Source organism: Osmerus eperlanus, chromosome 5 (assembly GCF_963692335.1).
Source record: "Osmerus eperlanus chromosome 5, fOsmEpe2.1, whole genome shotgun sequence".
Taxonomy (NCBI): Eukaryota; Metazoa; Chordata; class Actinopteri; order Osmeriformes; family Osmeridae; genus Osmerus; species Osmerus eperlanus.
Window position 1 is genome coordinate 10,170,064 of NC_085022.1, and position 22,853 is coordinate 10,192,916.

The 22,853-nt window shown below is 43.7% G+C and overlaps 1 protein-coding gene across 2 annotated transcripts; it reads left to right on the plus strand.

The window, feature by feature from the left end:
• Positions 1-301: 301 nt before the first annotated feature.
• LOC134021093 (ras-related protein Rab-8B-like) lies at positions 302-16,180 on the plus strand. Of its 2 annotated transcripts, XM_062461578.1 has the most exons (8): positions 302-666; positions 858-918; positions 1,090-1,150; positions 1,301-1,378; positions 14,662-14,751; positions 14,857-14,922; positions 15,045-15,095; positions 15,303-16,176. In XM_062461578.1, exons 1-8 carry the CDS (start codon positions 543-545, stop codon positions 15,393-15,395), a joined length of 624 nt encoding a protein of 207 aa, XP_062317562.1. In that variant the 5' UTR covers positions 302-542; the 3' UTR covers positions 15,396-16,176. The 2 variants fall into 2 exon arrangements, with proteins under 2 accessions (XP_062317562.1, XP_062317563.1); XM_062461579.1 differs by lacking the exon at positions 1,301-1,378 and having other exon boundaries at positions 15,303-16,180.
• The last annotated feature ends 6,673 nt before the right edge of the window (positions 16,181-22,853 follow it).

Genomic DNA, 22,853 nt, shown 5'->3' on the forward strand with positions numbered 1-22,853 from the left:
CACTCTGAAACTAATTTGAGGATGATACGTCACATGACCAAAAAGCTATTGAAGTTTGAAGATTTATTTTGAATGAAAAAACATTTTGTTACAACCTGAAATGAAAATAAACAAAATAAAGGCTGTGCAATGTGTATGCATACATTTTGAACAGTTAAACATAATTTTTATGTTCCTAGTTCATGTTGTTGAAAACCTATTGACTTTTGAAATTTTAAAGATGTAATTTGTTGATGGTCCCTAAACATACGCGTTGTTTAGGCAGCCAAAAGCATAGGCTAAGCGGCCGGTCGTAGCGTCGCTAAACCCCGGCTAAATTAACACAATACTGGGCGTCTGAATATCTGTTGAATATCGAACTTCCAACCAACTGTACCACGGTGTCTACAACTACATGGACCAGTCTGCAATTTATGTATACGTCACTGCCTAACTCCTCCCCAGACAGCTGGTGAAGTGAAGCGGATTGCTAGATCTACGCGTTAGATTCTAAGTAGCCTAGTTAGACATTATCGTTAACTATTTCGCACCAGAGTGTTTAAATGGCGAAAACATACGATTATCTGTTCAAACTCTTGCTAATTGGAGATAGTGGAGTAGGCAAGACATGTCTTCTATTCAGATTCAGCGAAGACGCTTTCAATACCACCTTCATATCAACAATAGGTGAGTACCCGGCTCTCACTGGGTCGGTATAAATGGCACGTGGTGGCCCATCACTTAATTAAGAACTGTTATATTCTTCAATATCCAATGGCAGAAGACAACCAGCTTGGGGTCATGCTCTTACTTTAAGCTCTTATTATTTCAAACATAACTCAAGCAATGTACATTCCATTGCCATAATGTAATTGCAGGTATAGACTTCAAAATCAGAACAATAGAGTTAAACGGAAAGAGAGTCAAGCTACAAATATGGTAGGTGACTGCATGCCTACTATACATAAGGTAACTCATTGGGGCAACTGATATTCCAGACTATTATTTAACTAACACTGTGACAAGTGACCAATAGTTTACATAATGTACAGAATCTTATGAACTTCAAAGAAGGCCTGACACAGTTTAGACTTTGCCTATTCTTTACAGGGATACTGCAGGACAGGAGAGGTTTCGAACTATAACCACAGCATACTATAGGGGAGCCATGGTAAGAGCTACCCTGCAATTCACAGCTCATACTACCTATCTTATACCATCTATAACTCAAAATATATTGGCTATATATTTATTTTATTGATATGATCTACAGTTATATGCTACAGACATGTTAAAAATGAGCAGTGTTTCATCCTTTCAGGGCATAATGTTGGTCTATGACATCAGCAACGAGAAGTCCTTTGAAAATATAAAGAACTGGATTCGTAATATTGAAGAGGTTGGTTGTATGAATGTAAATTGTAACAATGTAATGTGCCCTTTAATTGAAGTAGCCTAGGTTGAGTCCAGCACCAGCGTCATGAATTGCAGTTAATTAAGATGTAATATATTTCAATCAGGAGAGACCTTGATGAGTAAAGTGATGTTTATTACGAGTGTAGCTTCCCCCCGATATATGGTCCAGTCTTGAACTGATGTTTTTCTGTTTATTTGTAATCCTTCCTTCTTAGTACATAAACATCCATAAACACTGTAAAAACTTGTGCCTCATCGGAGACTGCTAAAAACAATAACTTTTCCGTTACATTCTAATAGTTTTTGAAACATTCCATATATATACACGTCTATGATCTTGCGCAAGCAAGGAACTCAGTTAAATAATAACAGTTTCTCAAACCAAATCAAAGAACAATACGGGGCAAAATCAACCAATAACAAAAACAAACACAATGACAACTGTAGAACCTTTACAGAGGTTGGGTCAGTTACACTCCCACCAAAATTATATGTATAGTATTATATACAGTATATGTATAGTATTATATACAGTGTTAACACACATTTTTCAAACAAATTATGGCTACATTTAATACATATATAATATACTAATAATATAATACACATATTGGTGTTAACACGATATTCACTACGAATAATTTTCTATATAGAAATGGCAATAAATGTGAACTTTTCACCTAAAACACAAAAATAGGCTCAAAATTATGAGTATTATACACAGTGTTAACAAACATTTTTCAAACATTTCATGGCTACATTTAATACATATTATATACAAATAATATAATACACATATTGGTGTTAACACGATATTCATTACGAATAATTTTCTATATAGAAATGGCAATAAATGTGAACTTTTCACCTAAAACACAATATAAGCTCAAGAAGTTAACAACAGGACCAGTTTCTGTACTGGGCGCTCTAATAAGGAGAGTTTACCCAAACGCTCACCCTTTTTGTTCAGTCTTTTATATCCCATGGAGATTTTTACTCTTCTTACAAGTCCGTCTTTCCCTTCGACAGTCTCTATGACCCTTGCAAGTTTCCACTCACCTCTAGGTGACAGTTCATTAATGTCCATCACAACGTCACCTACTTGCAGGTTTCTTTTTGATGAGTGCCATTTCTGTCTTGCCATGATGGAGTGAAGATATTCTTGTTTCCAGCGGCTCCAGAACTGCTCCGCTAGATGTTGCACTCGTCGCCATCTCTTTCCTCCGTACAAGTCCTCTCTCTTGAATGTGCCAGGCGGAGGCATTGCTGAGCTGGTCTTCATTTGGATGAGGTGATTAGGGGTCAGAGGCTCCAGGCTGTCGGGGCTGAATAAGGTGTCCACGGTGAGGGGCCTGCTGTTGACTATAGCCATGACTTCATAGAGGAGAGTCCGTAGGCTAGAGTCATTCAGTCTGTTGTGAGAAAGTGACAATGTGGAGTTAAGGACACTTTTGACTGTTTTAATCTGACGCTCCCACACTCCACCTGCGTGACTTGAGTGGGGTGCATTCATCACAAAGTCACACTGCCTTTGTGATATAAATGTGCTCAGTCTGTCCGTGTCAAGTTCTTGTAGAGCTGCCTTGAACTCATTCTTGGCGCCAACGAAATTGGTGCCTTGATCGCACTGGATTTGGCGGACAGCACCTCTGATGGCGATGAAGCATCGTAAACTGTTTTAATGAATGCATCGGTGGACATGTATTCTAGCATTTACAAGTGGATGGCCCGTGAACAATAGCAGGTAAAGAGTAGGAAATGGCGTTTGTGTTGTTTCCTTCCTTCTGTCGTGACGAAGGGAGCAAAGCAGTCCATCCCACAATAAGTGAATGGAGGAGAGGGTTCCATGCGTTCTTCAGGTAAGTCACTCATTCGTTGCTCCTTTGCTGGTCTCCTAAGTCTGCAACATATTACACATTGACGGATGAATGATGACACAGCTCTGCTCATACCTGGTATCCAATATCCACTGGATCTGATTTCATTAGCAGTAAAGCCCTTTCCTTGATGCTTTATCTTTTCGTGGTTGTGAGCTATTATCAGCCTCGTGACATGATGCTCCTTTGGAATGACAATGGGATGTTTCAGTGACTGTGAGAGAGACGAATGGCGGAGTCTCCCTCCTACCTTCACAATGCCGTCCGTATCAATGAAGACATCCAGTTGGTAAAGTTTGTTATTTTTAGTCAATTGATTTCCTTTCTTTAACTGTTCAATTTCTTTCTCATATGTTATGACATATTCTGCACCCTTCCGTTCACTCACTGTGGAGGGCACTTTTGACTTGATTTTCTTTGCCCGTCGCACAAGGCGGGCCACTGACTGGATGGCTCGGGACCATGACGAGAATTTGGACAGACGGTTTGCAATACAGATTGGTTCTGAGGCCTGTAATGCAAAAGTCTGCAACGTTTGAGCTTTTCTGATCTCTGGATCTCCTATCGCCAGGTCTGGTATCACATCTTCTGATGTTGGTATTTCGCTTTCCCACAGGAACATGGGACCGGAGAACCAGTCAGATCTGAGCAGCTCATTCACTGTTCTTCCTCGGGATGCTCCGTCTGCAGGATTCTTATCGGTGGGCACATGATGCCAATGCTGGGCCGTTGTGCTATTGCGGATCTTCTGAACCCTGTTAGCAACGAATGTGTGAAAGCGTCTTGAGTCGTTGTTGATGTAGCTTAACCCTACCTTGGAGTCTGTCCAGAAGTACTCTTTTGCATTAGCACAGCCAAGCTCTTCTCTAAGCATGTTGCTGATACTAACTGAGACTACTGCCGCTGTCAATTCAAGCCTTGGTATGGTCGTTAGCTTTGTGGGAGCGACGCGGGCCTTTCCTATCACTAGAGAGCAGTGAATCTCTCCTCTTTGGTTCCTGACTCTCAAGTAAGAGCACTGTCCATATCCGCTGGTGCTCGCATCAGTGAAGTGGTGCACTTCTGTGTCAACGACTTCTCCAAAATTGACGGGTACATAACATCGAGCTATGTTGATCTTTTCTAAGTTTGCAAAGTCACGTCGCCAGCTCTCCCACCGTGGCCTCAGAATTTCAGGTAGGGGGTCGTCCCAGCCAAAACCTTGACGGCACATTTCTTGCAGGATCTTCTTCCCGGATATAACATATGGCGCCAGGAAGCCAAGAGGATCATATATGGAGGCTACAGTGGCCAATATGCCTCTACGTGTCCCTGGTTGGTCTGCTAAAGTGTTGTTGAATCTGAAACTATCCCCTTGTATGCTCCAGTGGATTCCGAGAGCTCGCTCGAGTTGTGTGTCTGAGAAAGTCAAATTCTTTGTCGACGTATCCGTTGCTCGTTCAGATGCAGGTATGCTCTGTAGAACGGCTTCATTGTTTGAAACAAATTTGTGGAGACGGAGACCCCCTTTGGCACATATGTCTCTTGCTTCTTGTGCCAACTGAATTGACTTTTCCACCGTGTCCGTACTTGTGACTCTGTCGTCCACGTAGAAGTCTCTTGCTACACACTGTGAACCTAATGGGTGCGAGAGTCTGTTTTCATTGACCAGGTGTTTCAGCCCATAATTCGCGCAGCCAGGGGGTGACACTGCGCCGAAAAAGACTTTCATTCGGTAATCCTTAGGCTGTGTGTTGGCATCTACGTCTTTCCACCACAGGAGAATCGTAAGTAGTTGCGATCCTGCTCTGGCAGGGCTCGACATTAAGGCTTGTCCGCTTGTCCGGGACAAGTGGATTTTTTTGTAGGGCAAGTGAAAGAGAAATTTACTTGCCCCACTGGACAAGTTAAAACTCAAACAAAATAAAATGCCATGTTACTTCACGTTATGTTCCACTCATTATGTTTATTTTACCGATTTTATTTGACCGAATTCTGCATTAGCAAAACACAAAAGAAGTGGCTTCGTCCCAATATCTCTACAGACGATGCATCTAATATCATGCTCAACACTTGAACGGGGGCTTATTACTTGAAAGAGGAATTATTTACTGTGTCATCTCAGTTACACTATCAGGGCTTTGAAATACTGTGACTTGCTCAAGTAAGCAAATGGCTAGTAGAGCATAACATTTCATAATAATTCCAGTAAATCAAGCTGCGCTGTAAGACCCAGTGAAATGTTATACAGATAACAAACTAACATTAGCTAGCATCACTACGACATTGGCTAACTCTACTTCGGTAGGCTATCCTCAGTATTAGCAAGCTAGCTAAATTTATACTGTATCTAAAATAAGATAAATAGCCACGAGACGAGCTTTCACGGGTGTTTGCGCGTCTATTTGCTTCACTCCTTGTGCCTGTGCCTCGTCCATTACTGTTTACAACATTAGCAGGACTACTTGGTTGGCGTTGCCTTCTTAGCGTGAGAAGTACAAGGTTTGACGTGAGAGCGTGTGAACTGGTTGAATTGTGTGTCTCAAGGCCAATGCGTGAGCGTTGGCAGCCCTGTATTAAAAGGTGTATAGCCTATTTTACAGTTGAATATGTGCTGATATTTAACTATGTAGACATTTAACCGATACAAATGCTGCTAATGCTTGCTAGGTACACAGCTGCCGACGCTAGCTAGCTACAAAACGTCAACACAATGTTTTTTTTTAAATAAAATGATAAATCTTTACCCGGACAAGTGACTTTTGTGCATGGACAAGTGAAACGTTAATGTACTTGTCCAAAGGACAAGTGCCTCAAAAAGTTAATGTCGAGCCCTGGCTCTGGCACGTGAAATTGATGAAACATTTCTCTATATCACACAAGAGAGCTATCTGATGCCGTCTGAACCGTAGGAGGACACCGGTGAGGTTGTTTATCATATCTGGCCCTGGAAGGAGGTGTTCGTTGAGGCTTGTGCCACCACACTTCGCAGAGCCGTCAAATACAACACGCAACTTGTCTGGCTTCTTAGGGTGGTATATGCCGTGATGGGGAATGTACCATTGTTCTCCTGGAATTCCATCTTCTTGCACCTCTTCCACATCACCTCTCTCTATGATTTCCTTCATGTATGTTGTGTAATCCTTTTTGTATTTCTCATCTCTGTAAAACTTCTTCCTCAAGTGATTCAGTCTGGTTTCAGCGATGTTCCTGTTGTCAGGTAAGTGTGTCCGTTGCCTAAAGGGTAATGGCATCTCATAATGTCTGTTCATTTTGTTTTATGCCTTCTTTCAGTTTGTTCTGGAAAATTAGATCTTCTTGTGACACTGTTTTGTCATCTCCTTTAAAGATCCTGTAAAGTGGAATTAAAAACGAGTTTCAAGTTTACCACACCACAGAATAATGTGTTATTAACTACCCATCCAAATTCGAATGAAAAAAATACACCGACAAGTATGTTGAATTAGGCTTTGAAATCGTAAGAAAATCAGCAGTTTTCTCTGTTCGAGACTGGGGGGGCGTGTCGCCTGAAGGAGCTGAAGCTCGGCCCCCTCGCTGGAAGGCGCCGCCTCTCTCAAGTAAGCTACCTACGAACCTAATGGACGCTATGTCAAGCCGAACAAAACAGTATAGAATTATAATGTATTTGTTCAATGAGTGAAACATACAGATGCATATAAATGAAATATTCCCCTGAGCTGTAACACAAGAGTAAACATTTACAGCAGAGACAGCAGACAGTGAGCTCTCCAACTACTTCTAGCACATTAGCTACCATTTCATCAAAATACCATCATTCTACACCGAGTAGCCTAATATCAAGTTAGCGGTTTGCACTAATTATAGCAGAGATACCTCTGGAAAAGTTATCTAGTATAATTATAACAAGCACACAGAACTGAGTGATGAACTGCAGGCGGCGGTGGATGGTCCAGGTGCGACCGGAGGATGAACGGCCGGGGGGGCGATGCTCGGTACGGCTCCGCGCTGCAAGAGAAGCCGTGCGTTGGTGAACCCCGTCTGTCTCTGGTCCATGTTAAAACTGTCCGCCGTGAAATGGTTAGTGGCGCAGAGGCGGCTGTTAGAGTTTATCCGAAGCTTTCCATGAGCGTGGCTCTTCACAAAATCTATCCACCTATTTTTCCTTTCATTATCAACAGGGAACCTAAATGGCGTTGCAGCGCAGCTGGAGTTCTTGCATCCAGGGAAGATGCAGTTGCGGGTGGTGGGAGACATCCTGAAGCTAGCTAGCTAGCTGATGTAAGCTACAATAACAGTACAGCAGGAGGAGACATTCAGTGATCTGACGTAGATGGGGCGAAATGACGTAGATAGGGCATTTTTTGGCTCCGCCCATTAAAACCTGATCTGAAAACGGAAGAGAAATGGTTCTTCGGTCTAACTCCACATTTCAGTGCGACAAAGTTTTAGCGCTTTGCACATGCTTTCAGGAACTAATTTCACACGTATATAATGTACTTAGAAGCAAAACATGGAATTTACTTTACAGGATCTTTAATGTCCTTGAAGTCTGACTCGAGGGCGCTGATTACATCCATGGGCGTTACTGGAGGGAGTTCCTTTACAGAGACTTTGTTACACAGGCTGGTGTCTGTTATGTCTAGGGTTGATGTCGAGCAGCTTACAACACTCCATCCTAAATCCGTACGAATGGCGTAGGGCTCGTCGTCTTTTCCTGTGATTACCTGTCGGGGTGTCAATGCTCTGAGACAGTTGTATCCAATCAGAAGCCCAACTTCACAGGTAAGGAGGGGGGCGACTTCGTCTGCGATGGATCTTAAGTGAGACCATCTTCTAGCTGTTTCTTGAGTGGGTATATGATCATGGTTCCCCGGAATACAGTCCCCAGTATATGCAAGGGGGAGGTCAACGTGGATGTATGAGTTGTAGCCTCTCACCCTAAGTCCAGACACCCTTTCACATTTCACAATCACGTTCTTTCCAATCATAGTGGTGAGTTTCAGCTTCACAGGTTGGGTATGTGCTTGCAGCTCATTGCTCACTTCATTGTCGATGAAGGTGCTGTCGCTTTGAGTGTCCAGTAATGCATATACAAGCTGTTCTTTAGATGGATCCGTGGCCACGGACACCCACACAGGAACGACTATGGATGTGCTGCATGATTGGCCCCCTCTAGTGACGTTGAGTGCCGTGGCTTCATTTGGAGTGCTTGAAGGTGTGGATTCTTGGCCTTCTCGCCTTCCACGTCCTATATAATTCTCATCATGGAGACAGGTTGGATGCTTTCCCTTGCATGCGTCACAGGTGACCTAGTTTGAGACACCCGTAACAAAGCCTGTTCTCCTTCACGTGCTTCTGTCTATCATTTAATGACTGTTCCATACATTTTTGACATTGAGGAAGTTGGTGATTGTCATTTTTGCACCACATGCATGGAAGTTTGAATTTTCAATTCTTGTGGCTGTTTGGATGCTGAAGACGTCGGCTTTATTTCCCTTAAATTCGTTTGTGCCTTTCCTTTCGTAGGAAGGGTGAAGAGCATGTGGTGAAGTGATGGGATTACATGCTATCTCTGCTTCTAGAGACACAAAGTTTGTAAAGTCCTTGAAGGTGGGAAAATCTTTACCGTCCATGAGAGCCACTGTGACCTGGTGGTTCCAACAGGATGCCAGCCAATCAGGAACCTTAAGCATCAGCTTTTGATTTTCCTCGCAATCATTTAATATTTCCAGGCCTCTCACATGGGGCATAGCCTGTGAGCAGGCATTCAGGAAATCCGAGAATGTTAGCCCCTCTGCATCCTTGGGTTGTATTTTCGGCCATTTTGATATCTTGTCTCTGAATGCTTGTTGAGTTATAAATGGCTGTCCATATTTTTTGTTGAGTTTTATCCATGCATCTCTGTATGCTTCCTCATCACTTCTGAAGAAAGTGCCTTCAATACAATTTTGAGCAGCACCACTGACATATTTCTTTAAGTGATAAAGTTTATCAGCAGAGGAAATATTATTTTGGTCTATAAGAGACTGGAATGAGGATCTCCATTCGATGTAGTGGATTGGGTCGCCACTAAAGATGGTGGGTGTTGGCATTGGGAGTCTACTTGTGGCTGTACTCTCTTGAATAGCTTGGGCCAGATAAAAGACATCAGTAGGGGTGCTGGCATGTCAGAATGAGGATATCGGTCATTTACAGGTGCATTGAAGGTAAACTGTCTATCGTTCAGTTGCATAGGATGATGATCATGTTCTTGTTTGAATTCCCGATCATATTTTTTAAACCTAGAACGGGCCACCTCAATGTCTTTTTCTGCTTGCAGATGTTCCAATTGCGTTATTTTGTACAGAGCCTCTTTAGCAGCAAGATCTGCGGCTGCCTCAGTTCGTTTTGCCGCTATTCTTAGGGTGTCAGAGTGTTGGCTGGCTTGCGACTGAGAGGCAATACTGCCATATAGAGTGAGCGTAGTCATGGGGTGGTAGCTGATGGAGACGGTGCCTTTCATTTTCCTCATTGAATTCTCCATATGCTTCTGTTATACGCTCTGTAATAATTTTTACAATGTCTTTCGATACAGCCTCACACGAATCAATTCTCCTTCTAAGTACAGCGAATGGTGTCACTCTCTCTCTTAGTTCATCATAAAGTTTCCGTATTTCATTCAGTCCGTTTTCAATTTCATCTGCCATAGCAGCCAGTTCACACTCGGATATATCTTTCTTTAGATGTCTGTTTGTCTGGCGGCTCTGATTTTAATTTTCCATTGTTCATACAAGCTGAGCAAACGTCTTTCCCTCTATTTACTTCCTCCATCTGATATGCTAGCTTTTTCTGCGTAGGTTTGAGAGGGCGGTCTGTACGACGGGGCAAAACTACCTCCTCATCGTCATCATCCATTTCGTCTTTAAAATCAGATTCTAATTCCTGCCGCCCTAGCCCTTGTGTTATCTTCGGGTCATTCTGACCCATCAGTCATTGTGACCCACCGTTGTATTGCGACAGATTTACCGCATACAAAAACAAAGTGAAGCATTTTCTTTTAACAGCTAGGCTGTCTCAGACCCCCCACATTGCAAAGGTTAAAAGAAAATTATTTTCATTTGTTTTTGTATTGGGTAAAATTGGGTAAACACAACGATGGTTCGTTATGAACCTTTGGGTCATGTGACCCGAAGGCAGCACGAGGGTTAAACATGGTTTCACAGTCGCCTTGGTTTAGTAAGCCTCCTCCGTAGGTGACGGGTGGGGGTGTAACGGTGCGTTTACACTGCAGCGACGCGATGCGAGCGACAACATGTTTTCCATTCATTTTCAATGGAGCCAGGCGAATCGCTTGCGTGGTGCATTGTGGGTAGCGACGCGACGCGATCGAGTTGAGATTTTCTCAACTTTATGCAAATGAGGAGCAATTTTCGCTAGCGATGGCCAATGGCAGTGTTTTCTTGTTTCTCGTAACATAGCAACCATGGTAAACATTTCTAGCTTTCAGTTTTTAAGATGGAGGAGAAACTAATTGCCTGTGTGGCTGCATATCCAGTCCTGTACGATACGTCTCTGTATTTGTACAAAGACATTAATAAAAAGAATGAGGCCTGGCGCAGGTTTGCCGACGTTGTCGGTGCTCCTGGTGGTTTTTTTGTACTTTGTACTCTCGAACAAAGTTACGTTAGTTCCAGCCGGGCTACTACTATAAACCCGGCTGGAACTCCCTGGTCGTATCGACAGATTAGCAGAGACTTTGAGTACTATAATAAAACGTTTTTACACATGTCAACGTGTATGTCTATTAAACAGTTTTGTATTTTGTATACAAGTTGTATTTTCATCGATGTTGCGAGTACGTAAACCCAAGTCTGCACACTTGGCCATGACAACTACAACAGTGACTTTAGAGAACTACAATTCTACATTAATCTGTTTGATACGCCCCCGCGCGTGGTGAACTGTGGGAAGGCGAGCGATGGCAGCCTTACAGTGTAAACGCACTGTAAGGCTGCAGGAGAGACTTGATGTAGACGGGTGCAGTCCCGTTCACTGCTCGGAAGGTCAGTACCAGGGTCTTGAATCTGATATGGGCCATGATAGGTAGCCAGTGGAGAGAGATGAGGAGCGGGGTAACATGGGAGCGTCTGGGTAGATTGTAGACCAGGCGGGCCGCTGCGTTCTGAATCCTCTGAAGAGGGCGGGTTGCACATGCTGGGAGACCAGCGAGCAGCGAGTTGCAATAGTCCAACCTTGGCCGCCTTGGTTTAGTAAGTCTCCTTTTCCTTTTTTTCCCATTTGTAGCGTCTTTATAAATACATGGACTTCATCCATTTCATTTAGCGGTAAGCTTTTCTTACCGTCTTCGTTGACCATCATTTACATTTATTCATTAGCAGACGCTTTTATCCAAAGCGACTTCCAAGAGAGAGCTTTACAAAGTGCATAGGTCACTGATCATAACAACAAGATAGCCACAAAAACATTGCGAGTAGCCAAAACATGAAGCACACATTGTGAACAACCAAAGTAAGTGCCAAAGGGAAGAACCATAAGAGCATGTAGTTAAACAAGTTACAATTAAACAACATGAACCGCTATAAGTGCAAGTGTACCTGTGGAAAAAACAAGCAACAATAATAAAAACAATATATCACAGCGAGTACAAAAAGTTTAAATCCGCTACCACTAACCACAAGAGCAACAAGTCTCTAAGCAAGAGTCATTGTGATCCTTGAGGAAACTAACATCGGGTCAAGCGAACCATTCCTAAGTACCGTTGTACTCCCGGAACAAGTGCGTCTTGAGCCTTTTCTTGAAGGTGGAGAGACATTCAGTGTCTCTGATGGAGGTGGGGAGTTGATTCCACCACTGGGGGGCCAGACAGGAGAAGAGCTTGTGTTGGGACCGGGCGGTCTTGAGCGGTGGGACCACCAGGCGGTTGTCTGAAGAAGACCGTAGGTGACGGGTGGGGGTGTAAGGCTGCAGGAGAGACTTGATGTAGACGGGTGCAGTCCCGTTCACTGCTCGGAAGGTCAGTACCAGGGTCTTGAATCTGATACGGGCCATGATAGGTAGCCAGTGGAGAGAGATGAGGAGCGGGGTAACATGGGAGCGTCTGGGTAGATTGTAGACCAGGCGGGCCGCTGCGTTCTGAATCCTCTGAAGAGGGCGGGTTGCACATGCTGGGAGACCAGCGAGCAGCGAGTTGCAATAGTCCAACTTGGAGAGGACAAGTGCTTGGACTAGCAGCTGGGTGGAGTGCTCAGACAGGTATCTCCTGATCTTCCGGATGTTGTAGAGGGTGAATCTACACGACCGGGAGACTGCAGCAATGTGGGCCGTGAGGGAGAGCTCGTCGTCCATGGTAACCCCAAGGTTCCTGGCAGAGGATGAAGGGGTCACCGTCGCAGATCCCAGGGTGATTGAGAGATCGTGGGAGATGGAGGGTTTAGCCGGGATGATGAGAAGTTCTGTTTTGGCGAGGTTCAGCTGGAGGTGGTGCTCGGTCATCCAGGCGGAGATGTCTGTGAGGCAGGCCTCAATCCTAGCTGAGATCCCCGGATCGGTCGGGGGGAACGACAGGTACAGCTGCGTGTCGTCAGCGTAGCAGTGGTAGGAGAAGCCATGGGAGGTGATGATTGGTCCAAGTGAGGTGGTGTACAGAGAGAAGAGGAGGGGTCCAAGGACGGAGCCCTGTGGGACACCAGTGGAGAGCTGGCGAGGGCCTGACAGTTTGCCTCCCCAGGAGACCTGGTAGGATCTTCCCGACAGGTAGGATGAGATCCACTGGAGTGCAGTGCCAGTGATGCCCATCTCAGAAAGTCTGGAGAGCAGGATCTGGTGGTTAACCGTATCAAACGCTGCAGAAAGGTCCAGCAGAATGATGACGGATGACCTCGAAGCCGCTCTGGAAGACTGGAGGGCAGTGGTGACTGAAAGGAGGGCAGTCTCTGTGGAGTGGCCAGTCTTGAAGCCCGATTGGTTGGGGTCAAGCAGGTTGTTCTGAGAGAGAAAGTTTGACAGTTGGTTAGATAAGCCTTGCTACAACTCACTGGTGCTCTCCCTGTACCGTTGTTGGATCGCAGGCAGCTTGATGAAGCAGGTGCAGGTAAAGTTTTTACTGTAGCTTCCCCCCGATATATGGTCCAGTCTTGAACAGATGTTTTTCTTTTTATTTGTAATCCTTCTTTCTTAGTACATAAACATCCATAAACACCGTAAAAACTTGTGCCTCATCGGACAGTGCTAAAAACAATAACCCTTTACCGTTACATTCTAACAGTTTTTGAAACATTCCATATATATACACGTCTATGATCTTGCGCGAGCAAGGAACTCAGTTAAACAATAACTGTTTCTCAAACCAAATCAAAGAACAATACGGGGCAAAATCAACCAATAACAAAAACAAACACAATGACAACTGTAGAACCTTTACAGAGGTTGGGTCAGTTACAACAAGTGTTTGGAGCTTAGACCCCATGGGAAATAAATTATCAAAGGGCGTCTGCCCCGCATCCGAAGAGAAATCCTCCACGGAGTCCACACTGGTGGTGGTGGCGGTAGCCGACGACCCAGGGAGCCGAACAGGTGTTGTGCCGAAATCTCACTCCCTGACAGAATTCCACTCCCCTACGCGTGAACGTGCGCACTGCCTACTACAACATAATTCACATATTACCTCATTCCGAAGATAGAACAGTGTAGCACAACATCAACAGCGTTTCTCAAGTGCAGCTCAACATCACATCATTTTGGTGAAACAATCATTCAGATTTACATGTAGCACAACATACAAATATATATTTCAATGAAACTTGAATAAAATATCCTACTGACAGTTTTCTCAAAGCCTAAGATGAGGGAACCAAGGTTGAACAGTTTACTCGTAACAATCGCCTCAGTTCGCAAATCTATACATAGCAATAGCCTACGCTAGGAAGGCAGTGCGCTGTTCACACATATGAGGGTGGAATTCTGGCAGGGAGTGAGATTTCGGCACAACACCGGAACGAAGTCAACGGGCGGCGACAGGGAGGGTCGCGCACTTTGGTAGCATGGACAAACTAAACAGGGAGAAACACGTATTTAAAGGCACGGTATCATTATGATAGGCTGGCAGGCGGGGAAAGTTCTGTCACCGCTAATTGCTAGAAGAGAATGGCTAATTGATTGCCTACTGAAACCCATATGACAGCCTGACATGAGAAGAGGGAAAGAAGAGAGCGTTCATAGCGGAGAGGGTGAATAGTGGAACATATCGTGTGACCCCGAGTGCAGGGTTCGGTCTTGCCTGACTGAACTTGCGCTAATTTTCATAATTGTTTTTTAATTTTCTGTATGCAGAATTGACATTAGAAATGCGAAAATGATTTCCTATGTATTTTCATGCATTGATGCAGCTGATTTTACTTGCTTTCCATGCGTCTGTTATAACGGTCCCTAGCATGCCTCATCTGATGTGGAGATGATGATCCTCGGTAACAAATGTGACATGACTGAAAGGAGACAGGTGTCTAAAGATAGAGGAGAGAAGGTGAATCTGACTGCATTACTAATGAGCTTTTATTTGATTGTGTAATGCACTATCATCTGTATATCTCAGTATAATATCCCTGATTTGTTTATTTGGTGTCCCCAGGTAGCAATTGATTTTGGAGTAAAATTCTTGGAAACGAGTGCTAAGTCAAGTTTAAATGTTAAAGAGGTAAGGAGTATAAAATGTTATAATAATAGGTAGGCATACACAGTAGCCTACCTAAGTTGTAATTTAGAGCTATGCACTGAACTGTGAGCATGTTGACAATTGACTGCTGTTTTTCCCCTCAGGCTTTTTATACCCTAGGCAGAGACATCATGCATAACCTCAACACTAAAATAGTAAGTTATGGACATAATAAAAGTTAGCTTCAGTATACAGTGACAAATATACTCTCTACCTCTCTCTATATGTATACATACACACACACATACTGTATATACTATCAATACAATATTTCACAACAAAGTTTATTATGGAGCATATAACTCTTCCATTTCATGTTATTTTCCTTGTGTCAAACATACTTCCCCTCCTTTTTTTGTCAGACGGACAGCAATCCACCGGGAGGTAGTGGTCCTGTCAAAATCACAGAGAAGAAGTCAAAGAGAATCAAATTCTTCAAATGTACGCTGCTCTAGAGGTGCCTGTCAGTCTTAAAAGCAGCTGTGCTTAGTGTAATTGAGAAGTCCTAATGGTAGAGGCTCAGAGATCTAGCGGTGGTCTCCCAGATCGTGATCGTCGTGATCCCATCATAAGTCCCAAACTGCAGAGGAGTTCAAGCTGCTCACACCGTAATGACCTTCACATAGACTCAACTACCAACCCATGGAAGGCTATGATTTGTGTTAACATTGACTGGTATCATTACTGTCTCTGTGCTTGCAAAATTATCTCTGTGCTCTTGTACAGTTTTCAACTCAAAAGGTCCTCATACTTATTTGTTTTTGCATAACTTGGTATTTGACTCAGAGGCGGAGGTTTCATTATACATGTCCCACATGTAAACGACAAATCTGTCCTCCGCACTTTTTATTAAGGAAATTACGTTTAATGGCTGCATCCAAAAAACTGTCCCACGGACATTTGGAAACAAACCTATGCCCCTGGTTTGACTTAAATCAGGCTATATTCAGTACTACAGTAGCTATCAGGGTTGTGCACCCATAATAATGTGCATGTGAATGTATATTCAAGTGTTCTAACAAAGTGGTATGCAGGACTCACGCATTTGCTGTGAGACTCATGCATTTCAACCAGTTCACACACTCTCACGCAACACCTTGGATATCTCACGCAGAGATATATATATAATTAATGGACGAGGCAAAGGCATACGGAGCTAAGTTTTCTGCTGAGTTGATAGCTGTCTCGAGTTATACAGAGTTAAATGCCACCTACCAACCCCCTCCCCCGGTCTCCCATATTTTAGTACCCAAACGTTGACAGTTTACATAACATTTTACATTTATTTATTTGATCCAAAGCGACTTCCAAGAGAGAGCTTTACAAAAAGTGCATAGGTCAATGCTCATAAACAACGAGATAGCCCCAAAAACATTGCGGGTAGCCAAAACATGAAGCATACATTGTGAAAAGCAAATAAGTGCCAATGGAAAGAACCAGAAGAGCATGTAGTCAAACAAATTACATTTAAACCACATGAACCCCGAAAGTGCTAGTGTAGCTGGAGGAAAGCAAGCAACAATAATATAATTCACAGCGAGCACAAGTAGTTCAATCAGTTACAACTAACCAACAAGTTACAACTTGCTTACAACTATCTCATGCCAAACCTTTGAAAAAACTTGAGTGCCCTGGGTATGTTTCCATGAAGAGCGATGTAGCTACACAGTTACATTTACATTTATGCATTTAGCAGACGCTTTTATCCAAAGCGACTTCCAAGAGAGAGCTTTACAAAAGAGCATAGGTCACTGATCATAACAACGAGATAGCCCCAAACATTGCGAGCAGCCAAAACATGAAACATACATGGTGGAAAACCAAATAAGTGCCAAAGGGAAGAACCATAAGAGCATGCAGTTAAACAAGTTACAATTGAACAACATGAAACTCCCCACAAGAGTGCAAGAGTGTACCTGTAGAAAAAACAATCAACAGTAAAATATTTCACAGCGAGTACAAGAATTTGAAACCATTAACAACTAACCAACAAGAGAAACAAGTCTCTCAATACGAGTCATTGTGATCCTGGAGGAAATTAACATCAGGTCCAGTTACAGCTCCTATAGCGAAATGTCAGTTTTTGGGGGACACCATCCTAATCGTTAGAAGTGGCTAATCCATTGTCATACTGTGTTACAGTCACAATTGCACATCTACTTTAAGTTGTGCATACTTGGAGGTCACTAGGTCAAGTTTACAGTCGGTGCGTTAGTTTTAGGCTCTATTTAATGATCTGCAGTGATCTCAAACCCCTTTTCAACCAACAAAGAATGGGTACTGTTCCTGTTATAGCACAACATTTTGAAACATCTGGGGCATTTCGACCAATAATAAATAGGTTCGGAAAAAATAAATAGGTTATTTTTTCCCATCTGGAACCCAAAAATTGCAGGTTTTTAATAGTGCAAACAATGGTTATGGAGATGAATCCAGTTCTGTGATTGGAGCGGAGCCCCATAGGGGTTTACACCTATTGGTTTACTCCTCTACGTACTCGTAGCCAAACACTGAAAGACAAAATGTATCCACCGCCAGGTGCCCCCTATATAAGAGGGCGTCAGCCCGCCGTTCATTCTCCCAAAACTAACTTATGTATTCAGCCTGGTTGAACAAAGGTGAGCTGGGAAGGTTCTTTGCTCTATAACCATTGTTCTATGTCGTGGAGCTCCGCCCCATAGGGGCTCTGCTCCTATTGGTTTAGGTGGAGCGAGCGAGGCCAGATATACACCCAGCGAGTCCTGGTCAAAGAACACAGAAACTCAACAGTATCTCCAACAGGCACGTTTCGTATTACTATGCCAAGGTTGGTACCTGTATAGAGACAGCATCACACACAACCCAACCCCAGATTCATCCCCAACGGTTCAAGGGGAGGAGTTCAGTAGGCATACTGTCCGTATGCAAATTCGGAAGGCACGCATCCCCCAATAAACAACAAGACAAGAACTCAGAGATGGTAAAAACTGCACCCTGACCTGAGTGGATCACACTGGCCGCAAAGTGCCACGATGCGCCGCGAACCGCCACTATTGGCTAAGAATGGCGCGAGGCTGTTTACACTAGACACGCATTTCTCCGCCCCGGTCACCAAAGCTCTCTATTTAGCAGTCGATCTACGTTCCTACCCTCACCTATGGTCACGAACCGTGGGTAGTGACCGAAAGAACGAGATCTCAAATACAAGCGGACGAAATGAGTTTTCTCCGCAGGGTGTCCGGGCTCTCCCTTAGAGATAGGGTGAGAAGCTTGGTCATCCGGGAGGGGCTCAGAGTAGAACCGCTGCTCCTCCGCGTCGAGAGGGGCCAGTTGAGGTTGCTCGGGCATCTGATAAGGATGCCTCCTGGACGCCTCCCTGGTGAGGTCTTTGTAAAATAAGTGCTATGGGTCATACACAGACATCCCAACCTGCAGAGACTCATTTCCGGGAGGTGGCTTCTCCCCCCACCCCCTGGGACGCAATCCGCACGCATGATGTACCCCCTCAACCAGCACGTACACGTACCCCCCCCCCCGGGACGCAATCAGGACGCGCGATATGCACCTGTTTCGACCATAAATGACCGTTGCACAGTTTCGCGCTCGCTCTAAATACTAAATCCCCGAATTCCGGTATATTGTATAGCATTTGCGGGCGTCCGGGAGCCGCTATCGAAATGCGGGAGACTCCCGGAACTTCCGGGAGACTTGGGATGTCTGCATACAACTCCATGTAGGCCTAGGCTACTTCGATGATTAACTTTGTGTTGTCAATCTTCACAAATTTCTTTGTTGGTTTGTGATGTAGCCTATGGGTTTCAGTGTCTCCTCTGCTTGAGTGTATGCCAGCTCGTCTATCTCGCTCTTAAACACACTGTTTAGAAACAACTGACTAATAAGTTGGCTTGACAGTCAACGCAATCATCAATCTGGGTTTTTTATTTTAAAATTTTTACATTTTGAGAATTGATCGAATATAGTTTTTGGCCGTTTGGTTGGCCATTTGATAACATGGGCGCGATCGTTTCGGCAGCTGGTCGAATTTTTCCGCGAGCCGCTTGCAAATCTGGCTGTAACCAGTGCTGGTTCCTGAGCAGGTGTTAGTGGTAGGAGGCAGGGGCGGTTTTAGCTAATTGGAGGCCCTGGGCAAAGAACAATTTTGAGGCCCCCCCATAAACAGCACCCCCCCAGAATAAGCACTTTCTGTTTGTAAATCTTACAGCTTAGATACCGATCTAACTAGACAACATTCCCAATCAAGGTGAACACTCAAATCATCTAAACTATAGACCATAGCATTACACATATCAAAACAGAACGAACACAACAATAGAACTCCAAACAACGGTAATTTTACTAAGCTAATGCCCTTACCTTAGTAGCGTTTCAGCTTGCCGCAGGGCATTCTGGGTACCAAGAGTAATGCACATTGTGTAACACACTTCGGTTGTGGATAGTATGTCCAGAAATAAAGCCAAGTCGCTCATTTAGTGGCAGAATCCATTGTTATGTATACAAAATATTACTATATATACTTAACACAAGTTATGAAAAGAGACCGCGTCCATTTTTTATTGTCGACACAATCAAATACAATTATATCTAAAACAAACTCACAAAGCGCTCGGTTACAATACCAAAGTTGAATTAGTAATGTTGTTAGCGATGCTAGCGTTATTTTGCTAGCTAGCCTATAACATTTCACTGGGTCTTGCAGCTGTTTGATTAACTGAAATTATTATGAAATACTTTAGCAAGTTATTGTATTTCCAAGCCCTGTAACTGAGACGACACAGTAAATAATTCCCCTTTCAAGTAATAAGCCCCCGTTCAAGTGTTGAGCATTAAATTAGCTGCATGGTCTGTAGAGATCTTGAGACGGTGACGAAGCCACTTTTTTGTTCTAAAACCGGACTATAAACCGCTTCAAAATATAAGCCGCACAAGAAAACTGTAAAATCGGAGTACAAGCCGCGGCTTATTTTCCGTAAAATACGGTAGTTGGTGTTGAAGTGGCTGTTTGTCTGCTGCTGCTAGCAATAGCTAAACTTGGCCCAGCAGCACTTGAAATATTATCAGAAATGTCTTCATCTTCCACGGACGCATTCTTTGATTGGAAAAACTGCGTTAGCTTAGGTAATTTCTCCCTTAACTTCTCCCTTTTCTTATTTCTTTTTTCACTGCCACTTTGAAATCGTTTAAAGGTGACAAGACATGCTGTTTTTGGATGCTTTTATATAGGCCTTAGTGGTACTGTATCAGAAGTCTCTTTCCCGAAATTCAGCCTTGGTGCAGAATTACAGCCACTACTAGCAGTCCCACAAGGAGCTTTCCTCAGAACGCGCTGTATTAGTGTCTGTAGCTTTAAATGCTAATGAGGAGCGGAGGGGCGGCCTCATGCGCTAATGTTTACAATGGATGTATCGCAATGGCTGTAGCCCCGTTGCTGTAAGATGCCTCGAATTTGACCATTCTCATCTGATAACCCTGGTTTGCAGAGGTACACACTCAGTCATTTCAATGAGGGGAAAGGCGGATATCGCGCGCGCCATAACACCAACAGCAGAACGGTTATCCAAATAACAAAGAAGTGTACAACACTCACGTTACAGCATGTATTCACACACATACTTGATGCTATCTACCTTTCCATTAGCGACAGTAACTCAGCTGTTAGCTGCAGAGCTAATGTTACAGCCACATTCTAAGGGTAGCAAGCTAGGTAACCATATACAGTAAAGCTACAAAATTATATAGCGTTAGTTAACTTACTTGTCCGAGGTTAGTAGCTGGACGAAGGAGAGTTAGTACTGATCCAGAATTTAATTTCAGCAAGGCCAGTTTTGTATTAGCTCAAGTTGAGGAAACAGTCGTGGCTGAAGTGTTTGGCGCAGACATACAAAACAAATGCGCCTACAACAGAAGTTGTGTAGGTGCATTTCCAGAGAAAATAAAATTAAGACACGGGGTCTTCAGAGTCTCGGATGAAGGAACTGTAAAAAGATTTTTGTTTTCCTTTGTACATCCAAACTGAGCAAATGTAATGCTTCGTTCATTTGCAAGCCATGATGTCTCTCGAGGATAAAAACACTTGCACGGTCGTAGCTCAGTTTCTTATGGGCGGGCCAGATTCTCTGGGCTGGCCATGCAGAGAGAGGGGAGGTAACCTTCCTCCTTGTGACGTCACAAGGAGGAGGTTTTCAAACAGAGCAATTGAGCACACCCAGGGCTTGGTTTACACCTATCGAAAATTGTAGCCACTGGGGGACCAAAGGCAGGCTAGGGGAACTCTATTAATATATTAATCTATTTTAATGTTAAAAAACCTCCTAAAGTGAAGTTTTCATGTCATGTCACCTTTAATGTTTCTGCGATCATACACACTCCACCACACGACAAATTCTCCTGACAGAAACGTCATGACCTGAATCATATGTTCCATGATGAATTTAAGATAAAATTTAGCTATAAAGAATAGAATTAAAGAATTGTGTTTTCATGCTTAATTTGAATTGTCATTCGTTTGCAATGACAAGTGATTTATTTTAATTATTAAAAAAATAAATTGTAAATACGACGAGGCCCCCCTGGTGGCCAAGGCCCTGGGCAACTGCCCGACTTGCCCAATGGAACGCACCGCCCCTGCTGGGAGGGACCAGCACTGGACGCAGAGCAGGAGGTTGGGACCAGCACTGGATGCAGGGCAGGAGGTTGGGACCAGCACTGGATGCAGAGCAGGAGGGTGGGACCAGCACTGGATGCAGAGCAGGTGAAAGAGCAAGGAGGTAGAAGGCAGCAGCAAGCAGTCACCAGGTGGGATCTGATTCTCAAGCCATCCCTTGCAACAGCAGGAAGCACACTCAGGGTACCAGGGCTTGTGGACCTGAAAGGCAGGCTAAGAAATAGCTGTTCTGCTTTGAGATTTGTGGATGGTATAGTCATAATAAACACTGATAAACATTGGATATGTCCAAGCATGTATTACAAATGTTTACAGATGTTTACATTTATTCATTTAGCAGACACTTTTATCCAAAGAGAGAGCTTTACAAAAAGTGCATAGGTCAATGATCTTAAACAACGAGATAGCCACAAAAAAACATTGCGGGAAGGCAAAACATGAGCATACACTGTGATAAGCAACCAAGTGCCAGTTGGAAAAAACATAAGAGCAAGTAGTTAAACAAGTTACAAATTAAACAACATGAACCTCAAAAGTGCAAGAGTGTACCTGTAGGAAAGCAACCAACTATAATATAATCTACAGCGAGTACAAGTAGTTAACTCAGTTACAACTAACCAACAAGTGCAACAAGTCCCTCAGTAAGTGTCATTGATTCCTGGAGGAAATAAACTAACTTGGGATTACGCTCTCAACAAAGGCAGTCGCATTTTCTTTCCCTCTCCTCCCCCTGACCTTCCCTGCTTGCTTCCCTGCTTGGCTTCTATCGTATTGTCTAGTTATTCACGGAGAAATGCTCTGAAGTTTCAATCATTTGGATAGTTTTTGAAGATATTACTCAAAATCAAATACTACAAAAAGGAACAACCTAAGAGGACTGAAGCCCAAGGAGAACAGAAGTATTTTGGGCTGCCCTCCAAGACTGACCACAGGCAAGCAAACTTAAGCTTGTTCCCTGTAGAACTATGGCTTGTAATGACTGCAAACAACTTACTCAGAGGATAGTCGAACTGGAGCTAAGAGTCAGAACCCTCTTAGATATCAGAGAGACCGAAGACTTTATAGATTCCATGCTACCTAGCCCGGAGGCTAAGCTACCTGCCAATGAGCCACCCTTGGAATCAGCTTTCTCTCCACCGGCCGTTGGACCGGATGAGTCATGGCCTGCTCTCGGCGCTAAACCAAAGAGGCCTAGCGCCGCTTCTACCTTCATCAGAGATGGGACTGTCACCAAGGATAAACAGCAAAAAAA

What these genes read in the sequence shown, in the direction of transcription:
- LOC134021093 (XM_062461578.1), top strand. Translation starts at nt 543, where the DNA reads ATGGCGAAAACATACGATTATCTGTTCAAACTCTTGCTAATTGGAGAT. An exon ending in CACCTTCATATCAACAATAG is followed by an intron (nt 667 to 857) that starts GTGAGTACCCGG and finishes ATGTAATTGCAG; the next exon opens with GTATAGACTTCAAAATCAGA. An exon ending in CTAAAGATAGAGGAGAGAAG is followed by an intron (nt 14,752 to 14,856) that starts GTGAATCTGACT and finishes TGGTGTCCCCAG; the next exon opens with GTAGCAATTGATTTTGGAGT.